Source organism: Canis lupus, chromosome 18 (genome assembly GCF_003254725.2).
Source record: "Canis lupus dingo isolate Sandy chromosome 18, ASM325472v2, whole genome shotgun sequence".
Lineage (NCBI taxonomy): Eukaryota > Metazoa > Chordata > Mammalia > Carnivora > Canidae > Canis > Canis lupus.
Genome location: NC_064260.1, coordinates 37965046 through 37978084, shown reverse-complemented (window position 1 = coordinate 37978084; position 13039 = coordinate 37965046). Strand labels below are relative to the sequence as shown.

General features: G+C 37.8%; 2 protein-coding genes across 2 annotated transcripts; both read right to left on the bottom strand.

The window, feature by feature from the left end:
* Positions 1-222: 222 nt before the first annotated feature.
* LOC112663714 (olfactory receptor 5B2-like) lies at positions 223-1170 on the bottom strand. Its single transcript, XM_025452783.3, has one exon. The coding sequence runs from the start codon at positions 1165-1167 to the stop codon at positions 223-225; it is 945 nt and encodes a 314-aa protein (XP_025308568.1). The 5' UTR covers positions 1168-1170.
* A 4725-nt stretch (positions 1171-5895) lies between these two features.
* LOC112663715 (olfactory receptor 5B2-like) lies at positions 5896-6839 on the bottom strand. Its single transcript, XM_025452785.1, is given in 2 exon segments — positions 5896-6725; positions 6728-6839. Coding segments are annotated over 2 exon segments (942 nt in total).
* Positions 6840-13039: the final 6200 nt, after the last annotated feature.

The following is a 13039-nucleotide window of genomic DNA, read 5'->3' as shown; positions in this document are numbered from 1 at the left end:
TCCCCAGATTTCTAATGCTTCCTACTAGCCACCCTCATTCAGGTATTATATTTCTGAATAAGTTTTCTTTTAACCAGACAATAGATTTTTGAAGAGATTTTTGCCACAAATAGTAGCATGACTGTCTTCAGAAATTTAAATGCAATATGGGACTTAAAAAGTAACTCATTGCATGGGGAAAGTCTGAGTGAATTAAACAAGGTTATTATGCATACAGTAATGTTAGATTGCCAATCCTATTGAAAAAATTGCCTTTTCCACCACCTTCTTGAATGCACACTTGACCTCTTTATTCCTCAGGCTATAGACCAGGGGATTCAGCATGGGGATGACCATAGAATAGAACACAGATGCGATTTTGTCTGTGTCCATGGAATGGCTGGAGCTGGGCTGTAAGTACATGAAGATGACTGTCCCATAGAAGATGGACACTGTAGTGAGGTGGGAAGCACAGGTGGATAAAGCTTTTTGATGCCCTTGAGCTGACTGCACCTTCAAGATGGTTATAAATATGAAAAGGTAGGAAATCAATATAACCAGAAGAGCAAAAAGGGCATTAAAACTTGACATAAAAACAAGAAACACCTCACTAATGTGTTTATCAGAACAAGAGAGAGCCATGACCGCTGGAACATCACAGAAAAAGTGATGGACTGGATTGGAATTACATAAAGACAGACTAAATATGTCCCCAACATGGAAGGAAGCATTCAGGAAACCACAGATGTAGGAGCCTATGGCCAGACGAGCACACACCCCTGTCGTCATGGTGGTGGTGTAATGGAGGGGTTTGCACACAGCCGCGTAGCGGTCATAGGCCATTGAGGCCAAGAGATAATTTTCCACAGTGGCAAAGGCTACAAAAAAGAACATCTGAGCAGCACATGCATTGTAGGAGATGACCTGGTCTCCCCTAAGTAACCCAGCCATGACCTTGGGAGTGACAGCTGTAGAGTAACCAAAGTCCACCAGAGACAGGTTACTGAGAAAAAAGTACATGGGAGTGTGGAGACGGGAGTCCAAGAGAATCAGCATCATCATGCCTAGGTTCCCAGCCAGAGTGATGAGGTAAATGAGAGTGAACATGATAAAGAGGGGGATCTGGAGCTCTGGGGCATTGGTTAGTCCCAGCAGGATGAACTGTGTCCCTTCTGTCCTATTATCCATCAGTGTTATTTGAGAATTATGAGATGTCCTGGAGCAATGATAAATAAAGGAGAAAAGTAACAATCAAAAAAGAAATTCTAGTGAAACTGAAATGTATAAATACCATGTACATTATTTCATTAATAATCTGTACTTCAAAATGATCCCTGTCTAATGTTAATGGCTTTACATGTAAACATGCGTGTGTTTGTATACAATGGATAGGGTTATTTTTATTTTACCATTAAAGGAATTAAGGTTTTGGGAAGTTCTGATATTTTACAATTATATTGCTAGTTTGGAGAAGATTCAAGTTTGAAACTCAATTTTGACTTATTCAGAATCTGTGTGGTTTAAGCCCCCTGGCAGACAGCATATTTAAAGGTGTCAGAGAGGGATGCCTGGGTGACTCAGTGGTTGAGCCTGCTTCTTTCTCTGCCTCTCTCTGTATCTCATGAATAAATAAATAAATAAAATCCTTTTAAAAATAAATAAAGATGCCAGAGATAAAATGGGTATGATTATAGGGCAAAGGTTAGACTGCAGTTAAATCTTGATAATTCATTTTATTCCCTTTGTAGTTTAAAGAAGAACCACTTCACACTTACTTCCCCTTTCTTTCTTTTACCTCCAATGAGAGATCAATGGATAGAGAATAAAACGAAATTATTATGTACTCAAGTAGAGTGTCATCTACCTTATTTTTTATGGGGAATCAGCAGGATATTTCACAAGTATCATTAAAACACCTATTAATGGAAGTTTTGACACTTATTCTCCATCCTCACCTTACTATTTTAGAAAAAAATGCTCAAAACAGCTATTTCTCTTCTCAAACCGCTCATTGTATGTATGGCTCTCCCACTCCTTTTGCATGAATTACATTTTTCACTAACAGTGTCTATGGAACATAGTGGCTTACCTTGCTCCTTAAGAAGGGTCAGTCAGTCCTGAATAGTGAGTGTGAAATGAGAAATTTCCATGAAATAACCCATAAATAACATAAAGAAGCTATATCTTAGGTAGTGGTCAAAAGGATCCAAGTTCTCTAAGGCAGGAGAAGATGGATGAAAACACACTAGCAAGGACCCAGGAACTTGGGCCCAAGCTCCAAATCTACCATTAATTCCTACTGTGCCCTTGGAGAAGTCACTGACTTTCTCCTTATTTGTAAGATAAACATAGTAAAAATACTTCTTCCGCGTATTTTACAGAATCATGTCTGTACATAGCAAATAAGGAAGTCTACAAAATAACTCAGTTAAGGGTTACCATTTTTGAAGCCACTTAACACCTTTATCTTGAAGTGAGTTCCTTGGCCATGGTTGCAGGCTCACAGCAATTCTTCAGGTACAGAGAAGGCCCAAGTGCAATGACAACTACTAACAACCAGATGGATGTATGATGATCATGGAGCCCAGTGTGCAATATAGTCTCTCTAACATGATGTGATGAGGACAGTTTTCACTATTTCAGAGGCTAATATAAGGGCACCCACAGTGAGTTACAGAGATATGGGGCTCAGGGGATGCTCCCTCAAGAGCATCTACAGCTCCTCAACCCACCTTTCTACAGAAGAAGCAATTAAAGTACCTATGGGAACCTAGCTACATGTATTGAGTGGACATGATCACTTGTTGGTGTTTCTTTTTTCCCCTAAATGTGTGACTTAGCTACTATTCAGCCTACACAGGATCATATGGGAGCATTCTGCACTGTCTTTGAAATTTCTGTAATTCTAAAATAATAAAATTAAATAATTAGGGGCACCTGGGTGGCACAGTTGGTTGAGCGACTGACTTGATTTTGGCTCAGGTTGTGACCTCAGGGTCATAGGTTTGAGTCCTGCTTCAGGCTCTGTGCTCAGTGTGAGTCTGCTTGAGAATCCTTCTCCTTATGCCTCTCCCATTCACGCTTTCTCTCTCATTCTCAAGTAAATAAATAAAATATTTAAAAGGATAAAATTAAATAATTAAATTTCAAGAAGAGAAGCATCACTATAAAGACAGAGGGAGTCTTTTGATACATCACAGTGTTCCACAAATAGTAGCATGACGACCATCTTAGTACATTCAAGCAAAATCTTACAAGTAATAAGATGTCAAAGTCTATAATTAGAGAAAGACAAAAAAAATTGGGCCATGAGTGCACATTCCCAGAGGTAGCTTTAGGATAGAATTGGGATCCCTGAGGAGTAAATTAAATGCATAAAGATTGTGCATTGCTTTGGGATTTTGAAAGCATGTTGTGTTTATTACTGACAGATATTTTCTGGTTTATATTCTATATGGACATTTTGAATCATTTCAGTTGGGCATATAATCAGTGTGTATGAAGTAATTTTCCACATTAAATCAGACAGCAAACTGATTTAATATAATTAAATCAGACAGCAAACATTAATATAATTTCATATTAATGTATTTCTACAATTTACTAACTAGCACTTATCTGATGTTTACTTGGCAGTTTACAAGCTATTACTCCTGAGTGATATTAAAGGATTTGAGGATACCCAGCTGTTGAGATTTCCAGGAAATCAAGCCAAAAGTGAAGAGTGAAGGCACTGAGTGAGAACATAGATCACGGTATTTCAGCAAAGCAGAAAACAAGCTATAACTCTGGAAATGCTCTAGAAGTATGTCTAGACTGTTACTTCAAGGAATAAACTATAATCATCAAAGACTCAAAGATTTCACATATGGCACAACTAGACTCAACTTTCTTCATTCATTTGATTATTATTTATTGAGAATCTACAATGAATCACATACTCATTTAGGTATTGGTGATCATGTGGTGAATAAAACATGTGATCACACAGTTAAGTTTACTTAACTGTGTGATCACATACTTAACACACAGTTAAAGTTACTGTTCTTATGGTGTTACATTCTAGTTAGGAAGAGATAGTTAGATATCAAGGCAATAGGCAAAAAATATACAATTGGTGAGTGTTATAAGGACTACAAAGAAAAATACAGGGTGAGAAGTTGGTGGATGTGGGAAAGAGAAAGGGACTATTTGTTAAATTTTTAATTTAAATTTAATTAACATGTAGTGTGTTACTAATTTCAGGGGTAGGATTTAGTAATTCATCAGTTACATATAATACCCAGTGCTATCACATCATGTGCTCTCCTTAATGGCCTTCCCCCAGTTACCCCATTCCTCCACCACCCTCCAGCAACCCTTAGTTTGTTTTCTATGATTAAGAGTCTCTTATGGATTGCCTCCCTCTCTGTTTTTATCATATTTTTTCTTTCCCTTCCCCTATGTTCACCTGTTTTGTTTCTTAAATTGATTATTTTTAAAAAGTGGTCAGAGAAGGCCTCTGTTATAGGGTAACATTTAAGGAGACCATGAAGGGAGTAAGGGAAGACTCCATTTAGAGGGAACAGCAAATACAAAGACCCTGAGAGGGAAGCATACTTGAGTTGTCGAGACATAGCAAGGAAATCAATGTGAATGAAGCGGGGGAGAAACCTGAGGGAAAGATAAGAGATGACCTAATACCGCTAAAGTACAAAAAAAAAAGAGGGGGGGAAGCATTAACCATTTCAAAGCATTTTCTTTTTCTTTTTTTTTTAAGTTCTAACATTATCTGAGGGGTTTTCTTTTTTTTTAATTTTAAAAAGAAAGAGAGAGAGGCAGAGACACAGGCAGAGGGAGAAGCAGGCTCCCTGCAGGGAGCCTGACATGGGACTCGATCCCAGGACTCCAGGATCACAATGCCCTGAGCCAAAGGCAGCACTAAACCGCTGAGCCACCTGGGATGCCTTCAAAGCATTTTCAAATGGAAAAGTGTGCATTATTGATATTCTCTGTGCATTTTTAAAACATTACGAAAGTTTGAGGTTACATAATAATAGAAAATGCTTTTGTTTTCCTCCTTCTTTTTTGTATTCTAGACCTTTTGTCCTTTTGAAAATTGTACTGTGAACATGCTTCTACAAAATGACTCAGTTGAGACAAAACTATAACTCTGTTTAGGGGTGCCTGGGTGGCTCACTCAGTTAAGTGTCTGACTCATGGTTTCGACTCAGGTCATGATCCCGGGTCACGGGATCCAGCCCCAAGTCGGGATCCCTGCTCAGTGTGGAGTCTGTTTCTCCCTCTCCCTCTGTCCCTTCCCCTGCCTGTGCTCTCTCTCTTTCTGAAATAAACAAAATCTTTAAAAATAAATAAATAAATAAATAAATAAGGCAGTAAAGCATACACTTTTATTTAGAATTACCTTTTTCTTAAAAGAAAAACTACAGATATTCAGCTGAAGAAACAAATAATATTGGACATAAATTTATATTCTAACCTCAAAATTATTTTAAATCATTTCATTAAAAATTGCCTAAAATTTTCTTACCTCTAACAAATTTACCACTGCCATGTGCCTGTGCCCTCCTATCCACAGAGAACACTTGTATGTGTCTCTGTTCATGGACCTGTTTGTCCCACTAATCTACATGTATGTTTGCATAGGCAAGTGATAGAGGAAAAGCATGTAGAACAAGTGAATAAATCAAATACCATTCATAAATTTTTTGAGAAGCAAGACCCATGCTTTTTATGGCTTGCCTTGAGCCACATTAGTTCAAGTATTATATTTTTGAACATATTTTGTTTTTATAAGACAGCAGATTTTTCAAGTGTTGAGTATATAACTTCAGGAATGAAATGTAGTGTAAGGCTTAAAATGTGAATGGGATGACATGAGAGAAATGAAACTAAATTATTAGGCATAATATAATATTAAAATCCCAATACTAGAGATGATTTTGCCTTCTCTGAAAATTTCTTGAAAGCACTCTTGACCTCTTTATTTCTCAGGCCGTAGACCACAGGGTTCAGCATGGAGATGGCCATGGTGTAGAACACGGATGCTATTTTGTCTGTGTCCATGGAATGGCTGGAGCTGGGCTGTAAGTACATGAAGATAATTGTCCCATAGAATATGGAGACTGCAGTGAGGTGAGAAGCACAGGTGGACAAAGCCTTTTGGAGCTCTTGAGGTGATTGCATCCTTAATATGGTTATAAATATGAATAGGTAAGATATGATTATAACCAGAAGAGCAAAAAAGACATTAAAACTTGACACATACACAAGAGCCACCTCACTAATGTATTTATCAGAGCAAGAGAGAGCCATGACTGCTGGAATATCACAGAAAAAGTGATGGACCAGGTTGGAATTACAGAAAGAAAGACTGAATGTGTTTCCAACATGAATGGAAGCATTCAGAAAACCACAGGTGTAGCAGCCTATGGCCAAACGAGCACACACACCTGTCGTCATGGTGGTGGTGTAATGGAGGGGTTTGCACACTGCTGTGTAGCGGTCATAAGCCATTGAAGATAAGAGGTAACTTTCCACTGTTGCAAAGGCTGCAAAAGAGAACTTTTGAGCAGCACATGCACTGCAGGAGATGACCTGGTCTCCTCTAAGTAACCCAGCCATGACCTTGGGAGTGACAGCTGTAGAGTAACCAAAGTCCACCAGAGACAGGTTACTGAGGAAAAAGTACATGGGAGTGTGGAGACGGGAGTCCAGAAGGATCAGGATGGTCATCCCCAGGTTCCTAAAACACTGATGAGGTAAACAAGGGTGAACACAGTAAAAAGTGAAATCTGAAGTTCTGGGGTACCAGTCAGACCCACCAGGATGAAATCCATCACTTCTGTATTATTCTCCATGGGAATTGCTAAATTCTCTGTTGTAACGAGAAAGAAAGGAACATTTGGTAAACAAAAAATAGATTGCCATGAAATTTAAATATATATATAACCTGTTTACTTCACCTTTTCGTTATGGCAATAATTTATTCTTCATGACTCTCTGATATACAGAATAGATTTGAACAAAATATTTAATAGATAAATGATCTACAGGTTACACACTGTTGAAACTAAAATATCCTTACAAGTCACACAGCCAACTTCTTACTTGTGCAAAAGAAAACATTTGCAGAAAGAGGTGATGGTTTATCCAAGGTCACATGCATTTCCCAAATCAGATCATCTGAGTCTATTGACAGTTTACATTTATACAGTGCTCTTTTCAAGTATTCACTCATGTTTTGATATGATTAATCCTCTCATCAAACCCACAAATGATAGTTTGTGCAAGTTTACACAAGTATTAACAGACAGAGTCAAGCTCTGGGCCCAGATAATATGATTTCCTAGACCTATGTTCTTAACTGAAATTATTGGGCTTATTTTAACTGAGTTCAACATGTATTCATTGTTCCATTAGACCAAAGTCAATGCATGTAGGTCCATAGTAGACTAGCTAAGATTATGTATATGTATATCTTACATATATATGATTTATATAATATATATGATTTAAAAAAATGTTTATTTATTTGACAAAGAGAGAGGGAGAGCACAAGCAGAAAGAATGGTAGGCAGAGGGAGAGGAAGAAGTAGGCTCCCCATGGAGCAGGGACCCCAATGTGGGGCTCAATACCAGGACCCTGAGATCATGACCTGAGCAGAAGCAGACACTTAACCTACTTAGCCATGCAGGCACCCAAAAGGGATTATTATAAAAGTTAAATGAGATAATGCATTTTTTTGTGGAAGTTCCTCAAAGAATTAAAAATAGAAGTGCCCTACCACCCAGCAATTGCACTGCTGGGGATTTACCCCAAAGATACTGATACAGTGAAATGCCAGAACACCTGCCCCCAGTGTTTATAGCAGCAATGTCCACAATAGCCAAACTATGGAAGGAGCCTCGGTGTCCATTGAAAGATGAATAGATAAAGAAGATGTGGTCTATGCATTCTCTTACACCATACACAAAGGTAAACTCAAAATGGATGACAGATTTAAGTGTGAGACAAGAATCCATCCAACAAAATCCTAGAGGAGAACACAGGCAACACCCTTATGGAACTTGGCCACAGCCACTTCTTACAAGATACATCCATGAAGGCAAGAGAAACAAAAGCAAAAATGAATTATTGGGGCTTCATCAAGATAAAAAGCTTCTGCATAGCAAAAGAAACAGACAACAAACCTACAGAATGGGAGAAGATATTTGCAAATGACATATCAGATAAAGGGCTAGTATCCAATATCTATAAAGAACTTCTTAAACTCAACAGCAAAGAAACAAACAATCCAATCATGAAATGGGCAAAAGACATGAACAGAAATCTCACAAAGGAAGACATAGACATGGCCAACAAGCACATGAGAAAATGCTCTGCATCACTTGCCATCATGGAAATACAAATCAAAACAACAATGAGATACTACCTCACACCAGTGAGAATGGGGAAAATTAGCAAGACAGGAAACCACAAATGTTGGAGAGGATGTGGAGAAAGATGAACCCTCTTGCACTGTTGGTGAGAATGTGCACTGGTGCAGCCACTCTGGAAAACTGTGTGAAGGTTCCTCAAACTGTTAAAAATAGATCTCCCTAGGACCCAGTAGTTGCACTGCTGGAGATTAACCCCAAAGATACAGATGCAGTGAAATGCTGGGACACCTGAACCCCAATGTTTATAGCAGCAATGTCCACAATAGCCAAACTGTAGAAGGAGCCTCAGTGTCCATCAAAAGATGAATGGATAAAGAAGATGTGGTTTATGTATACAATGGAATATTACTCAGCCATTAGAAACGACAAATACCCACCATTTGCTTCCATGTGGGTGGAACTAGAGGGTATTATGCTGAGTGAAATAAGTCAATCGGAGAAAGACAAACATTATATGGTCTCATTCATTTGGGGAATATAAAAAATAGTGAAAGGGAATAAAGGGGAAAGGAGAGAAAATGAGCAAAAATATCAGTGAGGGTGACAAAACATGAGAGACCCCTAAGTCTGGGAAACGAACAAGGGGTAGTGGAAAGAGAGGTGGGTGGGGAGTTGGGGTGACTGGATGATGGGCACTGAGAGGGACACTTGGCGGGATGAGCACTGGGTGTTATACTAAATCTTGGCAAATTGAACTCCAATAAAAAAATTAAAAATAAATAAAAATAAAATGATACATGCATATTTAAAAAACTACATAAAGTTCAATTATATACATTTCCAAGTGAATAATCTGATCAACTATTTTGCTTTTATGCGTTCTAGTCATAATTGTTTGCTTTCTATTGACTTATTATATTTTAAAACTCTTACTAAATTAAAAAAAAATTTATTTCTAACCATTATGGGATGAGCACTGGGTGTTATTCTGTATGTTGGCAAATTGAACACCAATAACAAATAAATTCATTATTAAAAAATAATTATTTATAATAGTGAAAGGGAATATAAGGGAAGGGAGAAGAAATGTGTGGGAAATATCAGAAAGGGAGACATAACGTAAAGACTGCTAACTCTGGGAAACGAACTAGGGGTGGTAGAAGGGGAGGAGGGCGGGGGGTGGGAGTGAATGGGTGACGGGCACTGGGGGTTATTCTGTATGTTAGTAAATTGTACACCAATAAAAAAAGTAATTAAAAAATAAAACAAAAAAGAAAATGTGGTCTATGTATAGAGTGGAATATTACTCATCCATTAGAAATGACAAATACCCAGCATTTTCTTCAATGTGGATGGACCTGGAGTGTATTATGCTGAGTGAAATAAGTCCTTCAGAGAAGGACAAACGTTATATGGTCTCAATCATTTGGGGAATATAAAAAATAGTGAAAGGGAATAAAGGGGAAAAGAGAAAAATGAGTGAAAATATCAGTGAGGATGACAGAACATGAGAGACACCTAACTCTGGGAAATGAACAAGGGGTAGTGGAAAGGGAGGTGGGCAGGGGTTGGGATGACTGGGTGATGGGCACTGAGGGGGGCACTTGGCGGGATGAGTACTGGGTGATATGCTATTTGTTGGCAAATTGAACTCCAATTAAAAAAAGATAATGCATTTTTTAAAAGTACAGTATGAGCGGGGGGTGCCTGAATGGCTCAGTCAGTTAAGTATTAGATTCTTGATTTCAGCTCTGGTCATGATCTCAGGGTTCTGAAATAGAGCCCTTTGAAGGGATCTGCCCTGGGTATGGAGTCTGCTTAAGACTGTCTCTCTTCATCTCTATTCCTACCCTCTCCCTCTCCTTCCCTTAAAAAAATAAATAAAAGCACAAACTGGGTGTTCAGCACAATCCTGATGAATTAGTATGTTATTAGGATGGATTGTTTGTTTCTTTGGTGTTGAGTTTAATAAGTTCTTTATAGATCTTGGAAACTAGCCCTTTATCTGATACATCATTTGCAAATATCTTCTCCCATTCTGTAGGTTGTCTTTTAATTTTGTTGACTGTATCCTTTGCTGTGCAAAAGCTTCTTATCTTAATGAGGTCCCAATAGTTCATTTTTGCTTTTGTTTCTTTTGCCTTTATGGATGTCTTGCAAGAAGTTACTGTGGCCGAGTTCAAAAAGGGTGTTGCCTGTGTTCTCCTCTAGGATTTTGATGGAATCTTGTCTCACATTTAGATCTTTCATCCATTTTGAGTTTATCTTTGTGTATGGTGCAAGAGATTGGTCTAGTTTCATTCTTCTGCATGTGGATGTCCAATTTTCCCAGCAACATTTATTGAAGAGACTGTCTTCCAGTGGATGGTCTTTCCTCCTTTATCGAATATTAGTTGACCATAAAGTTCAGGGTCCACTTCTGGGTTCTCTATTCTGTTCCATTGATCTATGTGTCTGTTTTTGTGCCAGTACCACACTGTCTTGATGACCACAGCTTTGTAGTACAACCAGAAATGTGACATTGTGATGCCCCCAGCTATGGTTTTCTTTTTTAAAATTCCCCTGGCTATTCGGGGTCTTTTCTGATTCCACACAAATCTTAAAATAATTTGTTCTAACTCTCTGAAGAAAGTCCATGGTATTTTGATAGGGATGGCATTAAACGTGTAAATTGCCCTGGGTAACATTGAATAATGGTCTCTATCCTGGCTCAGGAAAGGTGAGGGTGAGATACAGGGCTTCAAGGTGTGTAGTGAGTCTGAAATCTGGCAACTCCATCGTTTACTGGCCTTTCCTCATGCATTGAGTTCATGTAGTCCACTCTGATCCCTCCTGTATTCCTCACTTTATGCTAGCCATTTCATGAGAATCCAGGGTAATTCAGTCTATCTTGTTTAATTTTCCTGCTGGCCCATATTTGAAGGCATTTCCTTCTCTAAAATCACTCTTCCTCACTTTACTCTCATTCTCTAGTGCCATCACAGAGATTCAACTGAGGGTTGAAAAGTCATGGACCAAGGGTTTGATTCAAGCCTACCTATCTTTTGTGGTAAGAACAGATTTTTAAATTTTTAATTTGAATTCAGAGCTTTTGGTAGTATACCCATTCTCTGGTAACTACTTTTCTCTGCCTCCTGTCTACCTGTTTTTCCTTCTGGCCATTTTGCAACTTCATTTTCCATTCCTATCTCTAAAGGCATTTATGTTTATAAATTTTTGACATGCTTGATAATATAACCTATAACTTTTAGAACAAATAGAATATGCTGTGTTCTATGATCACTGATAAGGGAATTATATATTCAGATATTGATATGTTTCACTTAATCTTCATAACAACATTAAAATTTGGCACTGTTGTCACTATTTTACAGATAAGAAAGACAAAATTTACTTCCTAAAATTACATGTCTAATATGAAGCAGATTCAAGATTCAAATGTATCTATGATTAATTTTACAACCTATCCTCTTAATGACTGTTCTGCCAACTTTTCCAGATATGAAAAGGGTGAGATATGGGGGTAAAAAAATATTAAAGGAGTATTATGCTAAGCGAAATAGTCAGAGGAAGATATATACCATATCATTTCACCCATATGTGGAATTTAAGAAACAAAACAGAAGAACATAGGGGAAAGGAAGGAAAAATAAAACAAGATGAAAATTGAGAGGGAGGCAAATCATAAAAGACACTGAACTCTAGGAAATGAACAGAAGATTGCTTGAAGGGTGGGGATGAGGGGTTGGGGTAAGTGAATGATGAGCATTAAGCAGGGCACTTGATGTAATGAACACTGGGTGTTATATGCAATTGAAAAATCACTAAATTCTACCCCTGAAACCAAAAATAAAATAAGATAAAAAGTTTAAAAAAGAATATTAAAGGGGAGTGCAGATTTAAATAATATTATGAAGATCCTTCTGGACTCTAAAGAACTGCCAATTCAAACTTTGCTCATGAGGATCCCCTATAATGACAGGGTAAGATACTAAATGGTAGGAAATTACCACCTGTTCAACCAGAGTGTCACCCATGCTATGTCTTTGCCCATCCTCTTTAAGAACATAACATAGTGTTTCATGAGTGCCATTGAACTTCCTTCTAAGGGAAGGATTTTATAATTGGACATAAAGTCCCAACTGATTCAGAAAAATGTTCATGACATCGTATTTTGAGCACAAATAACTCATAGCATCAGCTTCACTGCTCTTTTACATGTATTACACTTCTCACTAAAATTGTCTATGGAAGACAAAAGCTTACTTACCTGCCCCTTGAAGACATGTGCTGGATAACCTGAATTTTTAGTCATTAATCTGAAACTCTGCCAGGGAAGAATATATCAGTACAGTTGCAGAAGTTCCCTCTTGGGCAATAATCAAAAAGTGCTCTTAGAATTGTCACTTACCTCATACCAAATGTAGTTTCTTTGTTTGTGAAATAGAGAATTATTAACACATGGGCATAATTCACAGAACTGTGGCTGTGAATAGTGAATAAAAATGCTATTTAAAAACCTCAGAAAAGGGTTACCATTCTAACTGCATTCAATATAATTTTCATCCTGGGGGTTTTCTGTCCATGATTGCAGACTTACAGAAAATCCACAATTTGAGGGACGGCCAGCACATGTAGTAACAACTATTCACATTCACATGGGTAAATAAATTACTAA